The sequence below is a fragment of the Lemur catta genome, chromosome 15, assembly GCF_020740605.2.
Source record: "Lemur catta isolate mLemCat1 chromosome 15, mLemCat1.pri, whole genome shotgun sequence".
NCBI classification, from domain to species: Eukaryota; Metazoa; Chordata; class Mammalia; order Primates; family Lemuridae; genus Lemur; species Lemur catta.
Window position 1 is genome coordinate 14,395,980 of NC_059142.1, and position 21,900 is coordinate 14,417,879.

At 57.4% G+C, this 21,900-nt stretch overlaps 2 protein-coding genes and 1 non-coding gene across 4 annotated transcripts in view; 1 reads left to right on the forward strand and 2 right to left on the reverse strand.

Annotated features, from left to right (window-relative positions):
- SPNS2 (sphingolipid transporter 2) overlaps positions 1-10,527 on the reverse strand; it is a 35,834-nt gene extending 25,307 nt beyond the window's left edge. Inside the window, exon 1 of the mRNA XM_045526038.1 lies at positions 9,947-10,527. Coding sequence (XP_045381994.1) covers positions 9,947-10,316 — 370 coding nt within the window. The 5' untranslated portion in view covers positions 10,317-10,527. The remainder of the gene's footprint in view (positions 1-9,946) is intronic.
- A 2,236-nt stretch (positions 10,528-12,763) lies between these two features.
- Positions 12,764-12,875, forward strand: LOC123621319. The gene has a single exon (XR_006729056.1). It is a non-coding gene; the product is annotated as a U6 spliceosomal RNA (small nuclear RNA).
- A 5,834-nt stretch (positions 12,876-18,709) lies between these two features.
- SPNS3 (sphingolipid transporter 3 (putative)) overlaps positions 18,710-21,900 on the reverse strand; it is a 44,067-nt gene continuing 40,876 nt past the window's right edge. For both annotated transcript variants that reach the window (XM_045526040.1, XM_045526039.1), the window contains 3 exons: positions 20,162-20,260; positions 19,880-20,051; positions 18,710-19,092 (listed from right to left, as the gene is read on the reverse strand). In XM_045526040.1, coding sequence (XP_045381996.1) covers positions 19,019-19,092; positions 19,880-20,051; positions 20,162-20,260 — 345 coding nt within the window. In that variant the 3' untranslated portion in view covers positions 18,710-19,018. The remainder of the gene's footprint in view (positions 19,093-19,879; positions 20,052-20,161; positions 20,261-21,900) is intronic.

Consider the following 21,900-nt stretch of genomic DNA (forward strand, 5'->3'; position numbering starts at 1 on the left):
AAGTCAAGAGAGAACCTTCCCAGGAAGCAGAGCCTCCTGCAGGCTGTGAAGCCCAAGGTCAGACCCTGTCTGCGCCTTTCTGGGCTTGTTTTCCCTCTTCCGGGCCTGGAGGAGGCCACAGCCAGGGGAGGGTGAGAGCCTGCTGCCCGCTGGCACAGGAAGCGTATGTCACAGCAGCTCGGCCGGTAGCCTCAGATTTTCCTCTGGGCTCCAGCCTGGCTCGGGCCCACACAACCCCTCCCTCCCTTACCACAGCCTTATTTTTAGCCTCTTCCTGGAGGCTGAGGTTTGGTGGGTCACAGGACGGGCCTCACGCCCAGGAGCAGCCTCCCACAGCTCAGGCCAAGCCCACCCCCCGGCCCCACCAGCCCTGCAGTATGCAAGGTGGGGGCTCCCGGCCAGCCCGGGCCCCCAGTCACCTCGCAGCCACAGTGTAGGCCTCTGCAGGCAGCCGCCCCAAATCCACGCCCACAGTCCTCCTCTGGGCACAGGGTCCTCCACCCCCAAGAAAATATTCTGCAACAGCAGAAACACCTGAATTTTCTCATCCATTGACAACAGTTACACCCTTCCCAAGGCCCACCCGGGGTCTCACCACTTGTCCAGGGGGGTCCCTGCTCTAGGCCAGCTGTCTCTCCGGCCTCGCAGGGCTTTTGGGTCAGCCCCGGGCTCGGGCCTGTGTTCTCAGCTTCTCCTTGGCTCCTGGCCCCTGCCCCCCAACCCACAAACATGTGCACATCTCTCCTCCCGGCGGAGAGGACAACCTTGACTTGTCCCTCTCTGAGCCACTTCTTCCCCGTCTTCCCCCCATAGCTGAAGTTCTTGAAAAAAGTCCTCTCCCCTCCCCTCGTCCACGTCCACCCCTCCATCACTCCCTGGAAACCAACCCCACAGGTTCTGTCCTCCCTCTGTGTCCCAGCTCCTGGCACTGACTCCATGCTCCCCACTCAGTCCCCATCCCCTGAGCGGCACCACTGCAGCACCCCAGCCAGACACCCTAGTGGTTCTCCATCCTCTCTGCCACCCAGCCTCCTCCCTGGGCTCCCTGCCTCCAGCCTCTGCCGGCCCACCTGCATCCCCTGCAGCCTGACCTCACAGGCACTCACCGACCTCCTGCCGGGCTCCAGGGCCTGGGCTGGGGCTCTAGAGACCACAGGACAGTTTCCGGACTTAAGGAGCTCATGCCGTGGCCCGTGGTCATCAACTCTGGCTGGGCCTCAGAACTGCCCATGAGTCCTTCAAACTCCACTGCCCTAGGCCCTGGTTCAGTAAAGCTAATGACAACAGAAATGCACATATTAACATGTATTGGGTACTTATGATGTGCCAGATGCTGTTCTGAGAGTGTTAGCTCATTGAGTACAGCTGCCCATTGCCACCTGAATAAGCCCAGACTTCTAGCATTGCCCTAACTCAGCTCTTCTCCAACCACAGTGCCCCCTGCACACACACACACACACACACACACAGCCCCTAACTCCAGGCAAAGGGCGATGGCCCTAGCAGTGACCTTTCACCTCCCTGGACCTCCATATCTTCCTATGTAAATGCAGACACTGGGAAGATCAGGGATCCCCAAACCCGCCTGAGAGTCCCAATCACTTTTAGGGAGAGTGCTTGTTAACATACAGCTTCCTGGGACCCTCCCCAGATCTGCAGCATCACCCTCTCTGGAAGTGAGACCCAAGAATCTGTAAACACACTGCCCGGGTGACTACACACCGCCCGGGTGACTGGAAACCACTGGCCCGGCTGATCCGAGCCCCTGTGACTCGCACATCCCAGGCTGAGGGCCTCCAAGCCTTAACTCTACCTGTTAATATCAGCCTCATCCTCCAGGACCCAGACCCCAGGTCACACCGACCTTGGATCCCTGCCCTCCCTCCTCTGAGGCTCCTGGTGAAGTGGTGCCTGTAACCTCAAGGGCAGCCCCAGAGCTGGGTGGACTCTGCCCCTGACGCGCCCAACCGGTTGGTCCCAGATGCTCATGGCGATGCCTTGTCACTGCTGGTTCCTCAGTAGCCCCCAGAGGAGTCAGGTCCAGATCCCAGGACCCCTGACCCTTTCCTCCCTCCTCCAGCAGGCACAACCTGCTGACATCGTACAGTCCTCAAAAGGCCAAGGTGCGAGGGGAAAAACCCACACTGACCAGAGGGCTCAGGCCAGCCTCAGATGCAAGGTCCCAACAGTGTGATCCTGAGGTCTCTTCCTGCCTAGTCAGCCGGGACAGGCCACCTGGTGCTTGAACTTGTCCCCCACGTTCCCCCAAGCACAGTCATTATCACCACACGTTCACCTTACCTCTCAGAGCAGTAGGCAACCTAGCTCAATTCTCAAAAGTATGGGCTCCAGAACCAGATCATCTGGGTTTAAAGTCTGGCTTTTCCACCTTCTCTGCTGTGTGACCTTCGGTAAGTTACTTAACCTCTCTGTGTCAGTTTCCTCCTGTGTCATATGGCTGAATTTTAAGATCTGCTTCATTTCATATGGTTGTTATGAGGTTTAAGTAGGTTCATCCACATGAAACATTGTTTAGAACAGTGCCTGGTACACAGTATGTACTCAATAATGTCACAAATGTTATGGATTATTAAGTAGTGGGCCAGGACACAGCCCCAGCCAGGACCCAAGAACAACAGGGAACTCCTACCTCAGTTTTCTTCTCTCTAAAATGGGAGCAGATGCCTGGGAAGACAGGGCCTAGGATCGGAAGGGGTTGGCCATGCTGCCATTGGCCAGTCCCTCTCAGAGGGACCCTGGCCACTGTGTGGAGGCCTCAGAGCCGGCTCACTCTGGGAGTCCTACCCCTGCTCCTGCACTCGGCCGCAGCTCCCACCCTGGTAATAACAGAGGCCTGAGAGCCTGGCTCTGCTGACCTGGCTCTGGACAGCTAAGGCTGGGAAACCACAGCCTGGCCCCGCCGGCACCCACACCAGCCTAGGGACCCAGCCAAGGCGGTCCCTGAGCCAGGACCTGGGCTCTCAAGCAAACACACTCACAGTTGCCCCTGAGCTTCCACAGGGCAAGATCGCGCCCCCATCTGCCAGGGATAAGCTAAGTGACCTTCAGGGACACCTGGTTCCTACTCTGAGCCTCAGGTTGCCCATTTGAGAAGTGGCCCAGGATCCCAAAGCATCCTTGCTGGCTCCATTCCTGAATCTCGAATTTGTTAGACATGTGCCAGTCCCCCAGCCCCCACACCACCCTACAAATCACTAATGTCAGGACAGCCTAGTGATCATCTCTACGGGGACCATGAGGATGAGGCTGCCCCTTAGAAAAATACCCCTCCCCACCCAAGAGCCCTGCCCACAGACCCTGCCAGCATTAGAGAGGCAACACCCCTGGAGCCCAGAGAGCCCTCCCTCCTCCCCGCCCGTCTCTGCGCCCAGCGTGGGCGGGGCCAGGCAGCCCGGCCTCCGTCCTGTGGTTCTAGTCTATCATTTGGGGCCAGCTTTCCTGGAACCAGAACTTGCCTTAGCAATTTGGGGACTTTGCACAGCCCCTCCTTCCCCGCTCAGCCTCCCCAGCCCTGGCATGGCCCAAGGACTCCCAAGACCAGCAGAGACCAGGGACAAGGTGGCCACAGCCTTATCACAGCCACATTGGCCACAGACAAAGGATGAGGCGGGGACACTGGGGGAGGGAGGGTGGGGAAGAGATAAGAGGCCTCAGAAGGGCTCAGCTCAGGCCCACAAACCCTCAGCCCTCTCCCAGTGGGCTGCTTCAGGAGCCGAGGCGGGGGACGCTCGCTCCCCATCTCAGATGGAAACTGACATTCAGAAGGTGAAGGGACAGAGGCTGCGGGACCAGGCGAGAGCCAGGCTGAGCCGACCTCCAAGCTCCAGACCTGGCCTGTGTTCCCCACCGTCACCCCAACAACTGTCCCGAAGGAGTCTGCAAGCAGTCCCCTCCCAATATCCACACCAGCTGTCCTCACGTGGGTGCTAGGAATAGTCGCGTGGCCAAGGAACACAGCCTCATCATGCCCCGTTCAGCTAACCCACGGGACAGTGAAAGGACCACAGAGACCGACCCCACAGAACTATGGGAAGGAAACCCTAGCAAGGCGTCCGAGAGGGCAGAGGACTGAGAGGCAGGTGAGAGGCCAGGACCCTTCCGGCTTATTTCTTGCTATGATGTAAATGTTCTGTCCTCAGCCAAGTCTCCCCCAGGGCGACATTCACCAACCTCCCCGCCACCAGGAGAGGACGAGGCCCAGAGGAGGCCAAGCACTCTGCTTCACGGGCCTCCCCGTGTGACCTGGGACCTGCCCTTTGCCTCAAGTGCCCTATCCACAGAAGAGACAGGGCAAAGCCACCACTGTGCCCTCCTGAGTGTATAGAAGCCACTCTGCCCAGCTTGGGGGCAGGGCAGCCCCATTGTCAGGGCTGAGGACTGGGCAGACAAGGACGGCCAAGGACCGCTTCCTCCCATTTCCTTCCCGGAGACTTGAGGCCCCGAGGCCCATTGTGAGCCCTGGTCAGGACAAAAGGACGGCACCAGCCACCATCGGAGAAGCCCTGGCCTCAGCAACCTGGGCTGTCCAAACTTACCGATGCCCTTTCGGCCTAGAAGGACGTGCTTTGGGGTCAGGCAGGGCTGAGGAAACCCAACTCTGCCACTCAGCCAACGAAGCCCAAGCCTGGGCCAGCCTCCCATGCATGCTGGGGCCACAGATGTGACCAGGCTTGGCCCTCCAGTCTGGAGGGAGGTGGTGACCCTACACGGGGATGGGTGCGGTGGAGGCAGAACTGAGTGCAGTTAGAAGCCAGGAGTTAGGCGACTGGGTCACCCCAGAGAACCAGGCAAGACTTCCTGGAGAGACAGCAGAGTACTGCTGAGACCCACCAGGGGAAACTGAGGTTGGCTGCTGCAGCTCCTGGTCATCCTGGGGAAGGGAGGTGAGGCAGAGCCAGTGGCTAGAGCTCCTGAGACCAAGTTCCAGTGCTACCCTTGGGAGCAAGATCCTGACCACAGCAAGAGAGGGACAAAATCATCTATTGTGGATTCAGGGATCAGAGAGGATCAGGATCTGCCTCGGGTCACACAGCAAAGCCGGCAAAGTGTGGCAAAGCCAGGAGCCAGAAGACATTGCAGGCCCGTGAGGGAGCCCAGCCCCAGAAGCCCAGGAATCAGGCCGGCGTTCTCTTGGCCTCCCTCACTGTCATCCCCCTCCTACCTGCAAGATGTCAGGACCCACATCCAGGCAGACACAAAAGCCACTTCCTTTGGCAGAAGGGTCTGGGGAGGAGCCAAGGGGCTCAACCTCTCTAAGCAGCTCTGACCGGGGCAGCCTCACTCTCAGACCACGCTGTATACCCTGCAGCCCTGCAGCCATCCTGCCCCATTCACAAAATGGGAAACTAAGGCACAGGCCAGGCTGTCCCAAACCAAGGTAGTGAGCTTCAAGGCACTTCCTCTGACAGGTCAGCAGCACAGTGCAGGTGGTGGCAGAACCAGCCGGAAGCTGACTGGAGGAGGAAGCAGGAGCCCGGAAATGGGCAGCAGGCAGTTAGTCACGAGGGCGCTGGCATTCCAGGTCACCCTGCGGTTCACCTGGGTGCTGACCCTGCCAGACGGGCACTGGGGCTGCCCCAGCCCTCAGACCTCAGCTGAGGCTTCCCCACGGTGCAGATGCAGCAGTGGCCGGGACAGAGACACCTGCTGGGACAGGGTCACCAATGGGTGGGGCAGGGCAGGGGTGGGGTTTATCCCTTAAAGTGGCTATTCTTATTCAGAGAGATAGCCACAGAGCCACTAGGCCGGGGCCTGACTTGGCCCCTACCCACCCAGGTGACCCTGTAAAAGACACTGGACCTCAGTTTCCCCATCTGTCAGCTCTGGACAGACTCAACTGGGCAGACAAAAGACGTGCCAAGAGGAGGGTGAGCCCCAACCCGGCAGCCCCTCCTTCTGCACGCAGCTCAGCTGCTGGGGGAAGCCCCCAAGTCCCACCAGGCTTGTGTCCCCAGGGCTGGGTCCCTGTGCTCATCTCTTCTGGGTCTGTGTTAGTGAGCAGTTGCCATGGATACCGGTCTCAGCTTCTCTGGCAGCAGAGGACTCCCCCAGGGCAGAGCTCTGCCTCTCCTCACCAGCCCCCACCCTGCCCAACTCCAAGTGCCCAGTCTGCGGGAGGCTGGATCAAAGGGAAAGAAAATGGGTCTCGGGCAGGGAACAGGTGCCCCAGAGAAGTTGGGGAAGGACTTGGTCCTCAAATAGTCATTCCCCAACTAGGCCCAGGCCAGCTCCCTCTTGCCGGGCCTGATTCCAGGAGCAAAATGCTGCCACCTACACCCTCAGCTCTGCTTCCATGTTGCAGAAGGAGGAATGGAGCCCGGAGCAGAGGCGGCTCTGGCAGCAGGAGCACAGCTGGGGAGGGGTGCCTGAACCCCACCCCCTGAGGGGCTCCCTTCTTCTCCTGCCCTGGAAGCCAGGAGTGGGCTCAGAATTGCAGAGCAAGTGGCTACCAGGCTGGTAGGGCCATGGGAGCAGGAGCCGCGTGCCCTAGGGGAGCTCAAACTGCCTGGGCTAAATTAAACTGAAATTCCTCTGCCCAAAGGGTACTTACCCTGCCCAGCAGCGTGTCCAGGCCAGAAGTAGGGGGCATGTCCCCCACCTCCACCGGAGGCTGCTGGGGCTGGAAAAAACGCTGCACTGGGGTGTTCTGGCCCTGCTCCGCCCTGCCGTGTGACCTTGGGTAAGTGCCTTTGTTCTCTGGACAGCAGCGTCCCCATCTGCACGAGGAGGTGGAGGGAAGGGTTTCTAGGCTACCTCAATTTCATCCAATTGAAGCAAGGCAAGAACAGGAGCCTGGCCCTCCTCACCTGGTTCTGAGGCCTGCTGCCCTCAGGGGGTTCTCATGGGGAGGAGGAGAGGCCATAATTAGCTGGATCACCGGGTGGCACTAGCAATGCTAGGGCTGGGGCAGAAGCTGCTAGAATTCCCAGGATGGAGACCAGCCCCAGTGGAGAAGGGGAGGGTTCACAAAGGAGTCCTGAAAGGGACTGTCATAAACAGAAAAAAACAGGAAAGGCATTGTGGCTGGGGGCCCAGCTTGAGCAAGGGCATGAAAGAGAAGGCAGCTGACATTTGTGAAGCCCTCCTAGGAGTCTGGCCGCGTCCCAGGTGCTTTAGATACATTTTCATTTATTCCGCACCACCTGGAGGTGGAGGGGGAAGTTGCCACACAGAAGGCACAGGTGATGTGTTCAAGGTCACACCGCTGGTAAGCTGCAGAGACTGGACTTGAACTCTGGCAGCAAAGACTCTACACCTGCACTGTCCACTCAGGTAGCCCCTAGCCACTGTGCCATTGCCATGGGCTATGCACGTAAAACACACCGGATTTCAAAGACTTACTATGAAAAACAATGCAAAATATCCCACTAATAATTTTTACATTGATTACATGTTGAAATATGTCAGATATATTGAGTTAAATAAAATACATTATTAATTAATTGGACCTATTTCTTCTACTGTTTTAATCTGCCTACCAGAAAATTTAAAATTACTATGTGGCTTGCATTACATTCCTTTTGGACAGAGCTGGTCTATACCGTGAAAAAACAGATTAAAGGACAGATTTAAAGGTGAGTGGGAACTCCTCCCATCATTGATGGGGGAGCTGGGGCCAGGTGCGCATGAGCATCAAAGGTGACTGAACATCGGAGTGTCCGCGTCCCCACCTCTGTCCCAGCTGGGCCAGCCAGCAACAGGTGGACTCGGGCCTGGAATGAGCATTCCCCTGGCCCTAGCACAAGACACATCAAGCCATAGTAGTTGCCATAGAGATAGTAAATATTCCTAAAAACTAAAAATGGGGAAGGCGGGATGGGGAAAGCTACCACAGAGAGAGGGGTAGCCAGGCTTATCCGGAGAGGAAATCTGTATGTTGTGCGTTGGGGGCGGGGCAGTGCATGAGCTCCTGCCCTGCGCCAGGACAGGGAGGGATCCGCAGCCCAGGAGGGTGTTTGCACAGAGCTTTCCGGGCCTTCCTCCCCAACTGTCCCACACCCGTCTTAGCCAGCACGCCCCACCTCCCCTTACCACTTCACCAGAAATGTCCTATCTCATTCCCCCATTCTGACAATCTAACTCTGGGACCCCAGCAGAGATGAGGGCAGGTAAGCACCAGGCCTCCCTGATCCCACCCTCTCCTGCTCTGCCCCTGGCAGAGTCAGTTCCCCTGAGAACATCAGAGGGGGTGGTCTGGGGCCGGAAAAAACAAGTTGGAAAGTGTTACAGTGCCAGAAGCGGCACCGTTCATTCCCTAGCTGGGAGAGGGTGGGGAGACCTCTTCCCGGGCAGAGGCTTACTGGTAGGTCTAACACCAGCACTGCTGTTCACTTTCTGGGCCATCTCAGACAAGTCCTGTACAGAAGCCTATTTTGCACTGAATACAGGTCCCTGATATGCTCTGACTTCTCCCCACAGGGTGGCACTTAAGCTTCCAGGTCCCAGGCAGCATGAGGGGGTGCTCAATAGTCCTTCTCCCCAGACCAAAGTAAGAGTCTGTTAGGGACATCTCGACCCAGAAACTGATGGCACCAGTACCCACGTCCAGCTCCCTCCAGTAGGGGCATGGAGAGCCAAGGGGTTTGAAAGCAGGAGGGGGAGGAGGAGGCCTCTGCTGTCCCATAAGAATTCTTCTCTCTACCAGACACGAAACTCCATTCAACAGAGGAGACTGAGGCCTGGAGAAGGGCACCCAGGTGGCATGTGGTTTATGCCAAGCTCTCTTCTCTCAATCACCACCAAGTTCCCTATCCAAAAATTCCTCCTGCTCTCCCTCGCTCTCTCTTTCTCTCTTTTTCTTTTTCAGTAGCTCTAGATTTTACTAAGCTGTGGTTAGGTAGGTTCTGGGCCAGCATGCCAGGTACACAGTACTGCTGTCCTCCCCCAGGGAGCCCCCACCTGTGCCAGCCTGGCCAGAGTCCTTTCCTCTCAAGGCCGCACCATTCCCGACCACTAGCAGCTCGATCTAGGGCAAGTTCCTACCCCTAGACCCCTAAGAAGCTGGGGAGGGGAGGCAGCAGAACAGAATTCCAGAACCACATTCATCCCCTGAAGGCCCAGAGATCAATCAACTCACAAAATAGACCCAAACACAAGCTGAGACTGGCCCAAGGTCACACACCAGGCACATTGGGGGCAAATCTGGAACTAGAACCCAGTTGTTCTATTGACTCCAATCTTATCCCCAAGGCTGATTCCCAGAGAGCTCACAGGGGATCGGGCCAGCCCTCTCTAACCCCAGAGGCCCGAGCACTACCCCAGGCCCCAAACGCCATAGAGCAGGGGGAGGCGTCTTCAGGCCAGCTGCAAACCGCATCCCGGGTCCCCAGGCGCCACGGACCCGCCCCGCTCCTCCCTCCGCTCCCCGCAGCCCAGAGCCTTTGTCAGCCACGCGCTCACACACACAACCGCGCCGCCACGCGCGCACACACTCGGTCTCCCTGGCGCACACCCGCAAGAGGCGCGCGCACTCGCCGCACGCACGCTGGGGGGTGGAGGCAGCAGAGAAAGGAAGGAACTGACGGGCCACAGACGGACAAACAGCCTGGGCTGGGGGAAGGGGAGGAGGAGGCCCGGGAACCTGCGGCAGGGGCTGGAGGGGGCGCGGAGACAAGAACGCAGAGACGCATAGGAGACTCTCGGAGAAGAGGACAACGGATGGGACGTCAAGGGCTGGCGAGGACACGCGGGCTACTCCAGGGGTGGGCACTCCTCCAACCCTTGGGCCTGGGTGTTGGGGTGCGGAATGTCTGGATTGCACCCGTGGAGTACCGAGGCATCACTTGCCCAGTTGTGCCCGAGCACAAGGCCCTTAGGGACCCCACGTAGGATTGAATATAAGGGGCCTGGAACCAAAAGCTCTCTGGGGTACCCCGAGACGGGGGGGGGGGGTCCTTGTCTCGGGCTGGGTGGGGCACTCGCTCACCTGCCACGGTGTACCTGTCCAGGTAGTTGAGCACGTTGCCCAAGCTAAGGATGGCGGCGGCTGCCCCCCGCCCGCGGCCCAAGCTGGCCGGTTTGGGCTGCTGCGCGCTGGGACCCTTGGCAGCAGCTGCGCAGCCGGGGGTTCCGGGGGTGCTGGGGGGTCCGGACGGGGCCCGTCTCACGCTGCCCGACAGCGTCTGCACCTCATCGTCGGCGGCCGAGACTCCAGCGCCGCCAGCGCCCCGCGCCCCGCAGCAACCGCTACCGCCAGCCCCTCGCTGCGCCCCCCGGCGCCGGCGCCGCCGCTCCGCGTCCGCCTCCTCCTCCTCCGCGCCGCCCGCCGCCGCCGAGGCGCATTCCAGGCACATCATGCCGGCCGGGATCGGGGCGGCGGGGGGGCGCGGGGGGCGCGGGGCCCAGCTTGGGCCCGCTCAGTGCGTGCGTGCGCCGCGGAGCCGCCGCTGCACCATCCCGGCCGGGCCCCGTCGGCTCCTGCGCTCCGGCCCGGGCTGCGGCGCTGCCACCGTTCGGCCCGATGCGCCGCCGTCGCCGCCGCGGCTCTGACAGCTGTGGACCGGCCCCGCCCACCAGGCCCGCGCCCAATCAGCTCCAGGCTCGGGCCACAGCCCCGCCCCGCACGTGCTGCCCCTTGGGGTAGCTGGGGGCCGGGGCCGCAGAGCCCCTCCCGCCCGACTGGGCGCAGTCACGCTGGAGCGGCGCGGCCGCGGAAGCCCGCGAGGAGCCGGAGGGGGTTTGCGCGGGGCTACGGGGCGGGGAGTAGGGTTCTGGAAGCAGGACTCCCGGCACCTACTCGGTACCCTCCACCCCGTCCCCACTACAGCAGTGGGCTCCTGGCAGAGACTCTGGGAGAGGGCTGAGGGTTTGTGCCTCGGATATTTGCACAACCTGGAGAGAGGGCTCTCAGACAGTTAAAGTCAGGTGTTGGAGAGCCTGTGCCTCCAGCAGCTTCTCACCGCTCGGATATAAACAGCTCAGGAGGGCTTGGCCCAGGACCCAGACCTCCACTAGGCATGGGAGGCTGTGCTGCCCACCTACCCAGGGAAGCCCACATCCAGCCCCAACCTACCCCTGGACCCACTCTGTGTGCCCTCCCGGACCCTGCGCCTGCCCACAGAGTGGCAGCCCCTAACAGGGAGAGCCAGGGCTCTGATTGGGACCCAATAACAGGACATTAAGAAGGGGCCTCCTCTCCTGAGGGACCACGTCACCAAGCTTCAGACTTTCAAGTTGTGTACAAGACCCCCAGTGGAAGACGGGAGTCTGGGCCCCAGCCCAGCTGTGCTCTGGTGTGTGGCATGATTCTGGACAAGACGCCTGTTCTTTCTGGGTCTCTGTTTCTTTATCTGGGGGTAGATACGAGGACGGGGTTCAAACGGTCTGGAAGTCTGTGAGTGGTCATCTACCCTTGGTGGGAGTGGGGGAGTCCTGTCTTCTGTGGAGAGTGGCTGGGCAGCTTCAGGGCATGGAAACGACCCATTACAAACATGGAGCTAGTCAGTGGCAGGGTTGGAGCTGCCTTGGGGTTCCGGTAACATCCCCGAGGGCTGGGAGCTCACTGCCCGCTGCAGGCTGCTCCAGACCCCGCCTCCACAGGCAGGTGCATTTTCTGAAGCTGTTGGCCACAGTGAGTCATGGCATAGCCAACGGGTGACGCAGCACGAGTCACCCCCCCCCCAATGTCTCTTGTGAGCAGAGTTAATCCCCAAGCTGGTGTTTCTTGGCGCCTTCGAGGTGTATTTTAAATTCTGCGAAGTGACTAAAAATATGCTTCAGTGTGCTGCGTATGAATGGCTGTGACGGGAGGGTTAAGAAAACAGATTTCATTCTGAAAGTTGCCTGCTGCTCTTTCCAGCTTGCTGAGCTCAGGCCTGCAAAGTCAGATGGGGGAAGTTCCCCTGGGTGGCCTGGGATGACAGGTGATTAACAGGCAAGGACAGAGCTAGGAGCTCCACGGGGCTACAACCAGGCTCCAGCACTGATCCTCGTAACTGGGTGACAGTGCCGTGCCAGCAGGACAGTGTCCCGTGGAAGGCTGCCCAGCTGTGGAACTGGGTCTAGTGGTGAAGGAGGCACAGCCATGGCTCTAAGCCCAGCCCCAAAGTCTCCTTCCCACACCCCAAAACTCCTCATCCTTTCAGCTACAGCCCTGCCCTGTCCAGCAGGACACTTTTAGCTCTTGACCAGAAAGGGGAGCATTCTCTTTCCATGGCCCTCCCTTTCCACCCTGGGAGGCCCCAGAGCAGGGGAAGAGGGAGTAGTTTTGGGAGTTTTTCTTCTTTTCTTTTTCTTTCTTTCTTTCTTTTTTTTTTTTTTTTTTTTTTTTTGACACAGAGTCTCACTCTGTCGCCCCAGCTAGAGTGCAGTGGTGTCATCATAGCTCACTGCAACCTTCAATTCCTGGGCTCAAGTGATCCTCCTTCCTCAGCCTCCTAAGTAGCTGGGACTACAGGCATGTACCACCATGCCCGGCTAATTTTTTTTTTTCTATTTTTAGTTGCCCAGCTAATTTTTTCTATTTTTAGTAGAGACAGGGTCTCCCTCTTGCTCAGGCTGGTCTCAAACTCCTGAGCTCAAGCGATCTCCCGCCTCGGCCTCCCAGAGTGCTAGGATTACAGGCTTGAGCCACGATGCCTGGCAGAGGACAGAGTTTTGAGCCTTTCAAATTTTGGGGACCTCTGAGATGCCACCAAGCAAGCCATTCATTCCCACTGTGTGGGTTTTGCTGGGTTTTAACTCAAAGGCAATCGCTAGAGTAGGTGCTTGTGTGGGATAAGGGGCCATCAAGGGCAGGGTTACGGTGCTCGCTTCAGCAGCACATATACTAAAAAAAAATTGGAACGATACAGAGAAGATTAGCATGGCCCCTGCGCAAGGATGACACGCAAATTCGTGAAGCGTTCCATATTTTTAAAAAAAATTATTAAAAAAAAAAGGGCAGGGTGATGGGAAGCCCTTTCTGGCTGTGTGGCCCTGGGCAAATCACAGTGGCCTTCTGAGAACCTCTGGCAGTAGCATAGGACCATCAGCCACAGGACTGGTAGGGTGCTTATCTCTGTCTTCCTGATGAAGAAACTGAGGCCCAAGGTCACATATCTGGTAAATGATGGAGATCGGTGTGTCTACCTCCTGATGCAGACCTTCCTCTGCCCCACAATGCTCCTCTCAGCTTCTGCAGGATTCAGCGTCCTCCTCAGCACAGTGGGAGGCTGAACTCAATGACGGCTAAAGGGCCTTTGGATATTCATTCATTAGGTCTAGACCATAACTTCAAAACAAGTAGGGCACAGGATATTAATGGCCATTATGCCAAGGGCCAGTATATTCAGGAAGTAATGGGGTGAACACAGAGAAGTAGGTTCCTTACTGCGGGACTTTTCATAGGCTTGACTATAAGAGGGTACACTCTGAGTCTCCCAGAGGGAGGTATAGGCTGCCATGTTCCCAGGTGTACTTGATCCCAGAACATCTTGTAAGACTAGAGCTTTGCAGAACACACTCTGAGAAACACTGGCCTAGAATGGACCAGCTCCCCAAAGGCTGGCAATTGGGAGCTCAGTCTGCCTCCCCTCTGCCCATCCCCCTACGTAGGAGTGTCTCCAGAGCTCAGGCCTCAGTTGCTTCTTTTCTCCCTTTTGCAGCCTCTCCCTTGGCAGCCTGTCTCCCAGGCCTGGACTTTTAATGATCATCCATGTGCTCATGATGCCCCAGCCTCCATCTCTAGATGGGGACTCATCTCCAAGCACTAGATCCATGTGCAGTCTCCTGCACATTCCCCCATACATCCCACGGCCACCTTACGCTCGGCACATCCAAAACTGAACTCATCATCTTTCCCCCAAACCTGCTCCCACGCCAGTATCGTTTATCTCTTGACAAATAGCACCATCATCCACACAGTCACCAAACAAGAAACTTGGGAGCCATTTGGGACTCCTCCCACCACTAGGGCCCGCAGATTTTTTTCTCTTTAATGTCTCTCCATATCCCCCTTGTACACTACCTTAGTTCAAACCTCTCTTTGTCTCACTTGAACCCTTCTAAAAGTCAGCATCACCTGCTCCCACATCCCCCTCCAGTGTCTTCTCTATATTGCTTGCCAGTAACTTTCTAAATCACACATAGGACCCCATCACTACCTTGCACAAAACCTGTCCATGGCTCCTTACTTCTTATAGGATTAAAAATGTCTACGTTCCTTAACATAATCTCCAAGAGCTTTCACAACCCTTCATCACCCATGCCAATCTCCGGCCTCAGATCCTACGATCCATATCTCAGATTGTCCTCCACCATTCTGAACATGGGTCTCACTGAACTCACTCACAGTTATTACACTTCCTGGAGCCTGGGGGAGTGACAAGAATTGGGGCACTTGTCTATAGTCCCTGTCCTCCCCTCATCATAAAAGCCCTTATCCCACTAACACAGTGATGATTCAGGACCACGGAGAGCGCCACACATGCAACCCCCTCCCCTGACCCTTTAGACATGGGTTGCCTATGCTGCCCACCTCGCACACTCTTCCCTTTTGCCCTTCAGGAAACCAGCATAGACACGCCTTCCTCCAGGAAACCTTCCCTGACCCACCTGAACAATCGGTCATTTCCTCCTCTGGGCTGTTGAGCAACCTGTGTATCCCTCCAAACCCATTATGCTGATTATGTTTGTACAAGAATCCATCCCACACATACCAACAGACCATGATCCTACAGGGCTCATACCCTGTCTGATTCATCTCCACGATCCAGTACAGAGGAGGTGCCCAGAGAATGTTTGTTGATTGAATGAGTAAATGGCATTTAGCAGGTGCTCAGGAAATGTGTGTTGGTTTGCATCATGTGTCTGTTGCTCTGAGTGACTCAGAAACCAGCCAGATTCCTCTCCTGGTACCTCTAGAAAAGGCATTTCCTTCCTGATTGACTACACCCTACATTAGCTTCCACCTGCCATTTGCCTCCACGCTTTGATTGCCTTCCCCGCAGGTCACCACCCACGGGTGGGGAGAAAGCACCTCCTCTCTGCTGCTGCTGTTGCCAAGCTGAGGACTTGCTAGAACCCCTGCCACCCCCCAGCCTGGGCTGCCTCACGAGCTTTGCCCAGAACGCTTCGTCTCTGCCTCTCTCTGCCTCTCTCTCTCCTGCTCAAAACAGATGGCTCTGAGTCCCCACTAACACAGAAGTTCCTGTGCTGTCATTTGAACATTTTTAACACTTTCTAAATTACAGAAGCTTCAGTCTCCTTTGATCATGGCAAACTATCAGAAATGAAGACTCCATGGAAGGACATTGAGTCCAGCCTCTTCCCTGTCCCATGGAGAGGCTGCATCTTAGAGAAGGCCAGTAGCCAAATAACTGTACTGGACACTGTCTTTGTTTTTGTTTTTTGTCATTTTTTTTTTCTTTCACTGCTGTTTGGTTTTGTTTTGTTTTGATGCTCAGAATTCATTCCCTTTCCTAACAGCAACCTGTTCTCCTGGTCTTAATGGGGCAATAAATCCAGGCACGGGTATAGAATCTAAGCTAGCCCAACTGGACTCTCTTGCCCAGGGCTTTAAATCTTGGGCAAGGTGGCAAAATAATAGGCAGAAAATGTTTCAAGCTCTGGCAAAGACCCCAACATAGGCCGGGTGTGGTGGCTCATGCCTGTAATCCTAGCACTTTGGGAGGCCGAGGCAGGTGGATCGTTTGAGCTCAGGAGTTCAAGACCAGCCTGAGCAAGAGTGAGACCCTCGTCTCTACTAAAAATAGAAAGAAATTATATGGACAACTAAAATATATATATAGAAAAAATTAGCTGGGCATGATGGCACATGCCTGTAGTCCCAGCTACTCAGGAGGCTGAGGCAGGAGGATTGTTTGAGCCCAGGAGTTTGAGGTTGCTGTGAGCGAGGCTGACACCATGGCACTCTAGCCCGGGCAACAGAGTGAGACTCTGTCTCAAAAAAAAAAAAAAAAGACCCCAACATAGGATAGCCCAGGAACCCTGGCTTCTGAATCTCCAAACTTATCAATTCTGTGAGCTCCTGATATGCTTCCAATAAATCCCTTTCCTGCTCAAGGTAGTCAGCCTGTTTCTGTTGCATACAACCCCACAACCCAAACTGGTATGCTCACAGGAAGGAGCACGTGCAGGCACACCCCTCCCTGTGTTGAGATAAAGCACGGCTCCGGCAACCTCTGCCTGCCTCCTGCCAGTTCTGTCTTTAGAGCCCACGTTAGATCAAACAACCTCACAAGCCCTCCCAGGCACGGAGGAAAGTCAGACACTTTGGGGAATGAAACAGACAGACCAACGTCTGGTGTTGCCGGGAACAAGCCAGGGTGGAGGTGTGGGAATCTAGATATGCATGCTCAACCCCCCAAGCTCTAGGTCAGAGTGGAAAAAGAGCTTCTGTCAATACCCCATAAACACACCCTCACATGCTCACACACCAACACAGACATGAGCACGTGCAAGTACACACACACACACACACACACCTGCATGCCAGGATGATACCTGGGAGCTGGAATGCAGCCTGTGTCTGGCAAGAGTAATTAACACATAAAGAGAGCAGGGTCAGGTTTGAGGACTTGTCCTGCTGAGCAGCTTTTTCCCTGCTGTTGACATTCCCAACAAACAAGCCCCGTGTTAGTGACTGGGATTATCCAACAAGTGCCCTTTAGGCTGGGAAGACGTGTTCTATTTACTGGACTCCTCCACTCTAGCCCAGTGGCTGGGCTCTCCTGGGCTGTCATGGATCTACACCTGTGACCTCAGCCTACCGCCCCTGGCCACCAAGAGGCAGGAGGTGGGAGCCGAGTAAAGCTGGGGTCTGGGTCGGCTGCAGACGAGATACTGATCTCTGCCACTCCCAGGGCCCACCAGTCCCAGAGCCACGCCCTGCCCCAACCACTCTGGACAACAGCATCCTGTAAACTCCTGGCTGGGCATGTTGTGTAGCTCAGCCCTGGGGAGCACCACCTTGCCCTGCCTGGCAACCCAAACATCAGAATGCACCTGAGTCAGAAGACACTACCCTGGATTATAGGATTAGAGCCCCAGCTCCTCAGCTGGCGTCTGAAGGCCCTCTGGTTCTAGCCGGTCTCTCTGGCCTCCTCTCCCTGCTCGACAATACACACGTCCTCCTCTCTGGCCATACCGCACCCCTCCCTGATTCATGACATATCTTCTGCCCCTACACCTAGAACTCCCTTCCCCCACACCTAGTAACCAGCCCCAAAGCTGCCTCCTGGAAGGTTTCTGAGGGACAGAATCACTTCTTCTGCCCATAACTGGGCCTTACTTGGCCTGTGCTGCCTTGCCGTGAGGTCCAAGGACAGGGTTGGAGTGTGATTCACTGCCCAGCACCCCGATGGGCACCTGCTGATACTGATACATATTTGTAGAATTGGCAGGAATGAGGTTTCTGATCCTCCTCTGCAGCCACTGGACTCCGGGTTGGGGGGAGGTCGGGGGAGGCTGGTGTTCTGACTCTTGGGGAGCCTCACCCATTTTCTGGGAGCTGAGCCTTGCAGAGTCCCTCCCTAGGGCTGTTGGGAGGAAGGTTCAGACCCTGGGGCGGGGCATCTGAGGGTCTAGACCCAGTCTGTGAGAACCCATGAGGCCTGGCTAGAAAGCCGCATTCAGCACACGTCTCGAGTGTAGCCGGGAGTCTGCAGCTCTGAGAGGGACAGGGAGTGACCAGGTCACGCAGCCAGCAAATGCCGAGAGGGATCATGGCATCCTGGCTCCAGCCCAGACTGGCTGCCTCCTTCTCAGGAAAAACAGATCTGCCTCCTTGTAACCCTGAGGGCAGCCTGTTTCGTGAGCTTCAAGCATCAAGTCATGGGTCAAGGGGCTGGTCAGCCTCTGATGCCAGCTCCCGAGGGAGGGCTGACACTGAGGCAGGTGTGGGCTGACACTGGTGTCTAGCTCCAAGGGCCTGTCACAGCCAACAGGGGGCCGGGGGGGACGCCACAGAAGGCAGGGACAGAGCACCGAGGGTTGGGGGGCTGTGCAGGCGTCCAGATCTCTGCTCTGCCCACAGCTGCTGGGAGGCAGGCACAGCCTGGCACGGCGAAGGTGGCAATCAGCGAGTGATCGCCTGGCTGGGCACCAGGGGAGGGGAGGGGAGCTCAGACTCGTGGGCAGAAAGAACATGCCTCCCCACCGCTGCCCGCCTGGAAGCTGTTGATCTCCCACAGGGCCCGCTGAGCCCAGCTGCTCTGAACCCAGTGGCAAGCGCGGGTCCCACAGAGCCCCCCCGACCTACAGGCTGTGCTGGGGTCAGAGTGTGGGCGGGGGCAGGCCAGGGGTGCAGGGTACGGCAGACCAGGAGTCCACAGGCACAACCACGAAAGCCGCTCACCATGGTGCTGCGGCCACTGCGCCTGGGTCGGTGCAGGCTTGGGCGCTCCTCCGTGTGGTCCCCTGGAACTTGGAGCCACATCCCCACACCGGCACTCTAGTGGAAACCCATCTCAGAGACCATTAATTCTGCCCCTACCTTTGTTCGGAGGGCGAATTCATGCAGAGGGTGTCCTGTGCCGTCATGACCTTGCGGAGAAGCTGGGTCAGAGTGGGAGGTCCAGTCTGGAGACACCTAGAGACTCATGCTGGGCCACCCCTCAGTTTCCCCACTGTAGGGGCAGCCCTGCATCCTCAGCCTAGACTGCCCACCTCGTCTTTTCCCCCTCCTCCTCCTCCTCCTCCTCCTCCTCCTCCTCCCAGCAGACGCACAGAGATGCTGTAAATAACAGGGTTGTCTGAGGCCTGAAATCCTTGGGCTTTGTACTGGCCCTGCTTTATTTGGGGCCCAGTGGCAGCCAGGCTGAGGACCCCAGGCTGCCACGGCCTTGTGCTGGGTGCAGGCGCAGGCCCAGCCCTCCCGTGGAGGGTGCTGACAGCTCAATTCTCAGCCCGGGGCCTGCCAGCTCTCTAGCTGGGAACGAGGAAGTGGCAGGTGCAGCCCCGCCGGGTCCCCGTGCCACAGCCAAAGAGGGGCAGAGACGCTGCTACGGTGGGGGCCAACAGGAGGGGTGCAGGTAGGACCGGTATGGGGCAGGGGGCTTCAGGGGTCCCCTGCAGACATACTGGTGCCAGAAAGCAGGCCTTGGCTCTCCAGGTCCTTGCTGTCTGGGGTCCCTGCAGGAGAAAAGAAGCTCGGCCAGCCCCAAAGGGGTCAGAAGATACTTTGGGACCAGGCCCGGACACAGTCTGCCAGGAAATCCTCTGGGTTCCGTTTGCAAAACAAATTCCAGATCCAACCCCTTCTCACCACCTTCAATGTCACCACCATGGTCTTAGTACCACTCTCCCCCGCCCCTGTGGCCTCTCTGCCTCAACACTGACTCCCCTACAGTCTGTCCTCAGCACAGCAGCCCGAGTGGTGCTTTGACAAAGCAGACTGCCTCGGGCTCCTCTGCTGGAAGCCCCAAGCAGCCCCCATCTCACTCAAAGCTAAGACTCCAGTCCCTGCAAGGACTCCCCGGACCCTCACGCTCTGGCCCCTTTACTGTTGCCCTCATCCCTAGCACTGTCCCCCTCACTCCTGCTCCAGCCACACTGGCCGCCTCGCCGGTCCTCAAACACATCAGATACATTCCCACCACAGGGCCTTTGCACTGGCTGTTCCCTCTGCCAGGAGCACCTTCCCCCAGACAGCTGCACGGCTCACTCCTCACTTCCCCCAGATCTTTGCTCCAGTGGCACCTGTGCAGTGGGGCTCTCCCTATGATCACCCTATTAAATATTGCAACCTGTCCCCACTTGTCCCTCTCTCCCCTCCTTCCTGTTTTATGTCTCTCCATAGCGCTCATCACCTCAAACATGCTGTATCTTTCACTTTTTCTCTCTCTGTTTTGTCTCTGCTCACTAGACTGTCAGTTTCTATAAGGGCTTGGACGTGGCCTAATGCAAGGGGTGGGGGTACCTGTGCCAAGATGCCAGGCCTGGATCTGGTCTCTCTCCAGGTACAGTGCCGTCAGCAGGAAGCAGCTGCCGCCCAGGGCGATGACGAAGACGCAGCACAGGAAGCTCTGCTGCAGGCTGAGAAAGCGCTGCAGGTAGGAGTCGGGGCGCCCAGCCCGCAGGGTACTAGAGATCTGCGGAGGAGGTGGGGGGTCTGCCAGGCCCACCAGGCCAGCCCCCAGGCCTCAGCGAGTGCAGTGCCCCCCCAGGCCCTCCCCACCCCACACGATCGGACACGCCTTACAAGTCCTATGAGATAGGGGCTGCTGGCGTCTCCCAGTAGGTGACCCACTGTGATCTGAAGCGCCTCTGCTGTCCCCCGGCACCTGGGCACCACCACGGACTGCAAAACACAGGAGCACCGGGGCACCCCAAGTGAGGGCATACCCACCTCCTGCTCCCTGCCCGCCGAGGGCCTGCCTGGGGGTGTGACAGGCTGGCCAGTGAGTAGGACAGGAGGGGAGTCAACAGCCCCCAAGGCCTGAAGCCCCTCCCAGAACATCAGGCCCATCTGAGGCTCATGAAGCTCCCGGGGGCCCCAAGAATGGGGTGCCAAGGCCCCTGATCAGGCCACCCTCTCGAGAGTTTGCTGTTGAACTGGGAACGGACGGGGCATGGCTGTGACAACAGGGAGTGGCCAGCTCAGGGGCCTGGGAGGCAGCCGTGCAGGCGGGCGGGGTGAAGAGGGGATGCACAGCAAGTGTCTGCATGTGGGGGCTCTTGGGCAGGGACGGCACAGAGGGCTCAGTCCTTCTCTCGGGAACATCAGGCCCCGCTGGGCAGAGACCAAAGGCAGCCTTGCTGGAGAGGCCGAGACTCCGGGGAAGAGGCCGAGGAGGTTAAGAACATGAATTCTTTGGAGTCAGACTGTCTGGGGTCCAAAGCAGATCTCCCACCACGAGCTGTGTGACTCTGGGCAAGTTGCTTCACCTTTTCTGCCTCAGTCTCCTCATCCCCAAATGGGGATAATAACATCCCTCCTTCAAGGGTTATGTTCATTACCATTATTCATCGGGTACCTGGAGGCTTCCTGTGGACACCAGACTGAAATAACATCAACTGAAGCACTTGAACTTGCTGTGCCTCCTGCCCGATGTGCTTTCCCCTCTCTGGTCCAGCTGGAGCAGCTCTATTTGCCATTTAGGACTTACCTTTGGGCCACCTCCTCCGTGAAGCCTTCTCAGAGTTCAAGTACCTGCCCTGAGCTCCCACAGCCTCTGGGTACACCCCTGAGTGAACACATGTCCCCCAGACTGGAAGGGGTCCTCTCGTTTTCTACCTCCCCTTATTCCCTACACTGTGTAGGCAGCAAAGCCCTGTCTAATTTCTCTTGGGGTCACTGGGGTATAGCAAGACACAAAGCACAGAGGGGACTAGCTGAAAGTTTGCCAACCAAATAAGTCGATTAGAACCATCTGGGAGGCTGGTCTCAGGAGAAATCCTGCCAGAAGCGGGGGCCAAAGCAAGGGAGGGGAGGGAGGCAGGGGGAGGGGGTTTGAGCAGAGACCACGTGGCCACACCGTCCCAACAGGGTAGCCGCAGGGGAACCTCCCACCCTGGAGCCTCATCCTCAAGACCTAGGCGCCCATGATCTGAGCTAACAACAATCAATAATGATAATAATTGCCAACATTTATTGAATGCTTCCTGTATGCATTTTATATATCAACTTGAACAACCCTTGAGGGAGATGTGATTATCACCTGCATTTCACAGATGAGAAAAACCTCCACAGGGAGGGTGGGGGGTGTGGTGGTAAGTGACTTGCCCAGGGTGGTCACCGGGCCAGGAAATAGCAGGGCTGAGATCCAGTCCGGGCCTTCTCCCCGCAGGGCCTGGCCTTTTGACCACTCTGCTGTTGTGGGCAAGGAGGAGCTGGTGTTTCTAGCGATATTTATGTGTTTGTAATAGGACATTTAGAAAATGGAGAGAAAGATAAAGAGGACAAGTTCATTGCTAGCTCTGCAAATGGGTGGAAGAGTA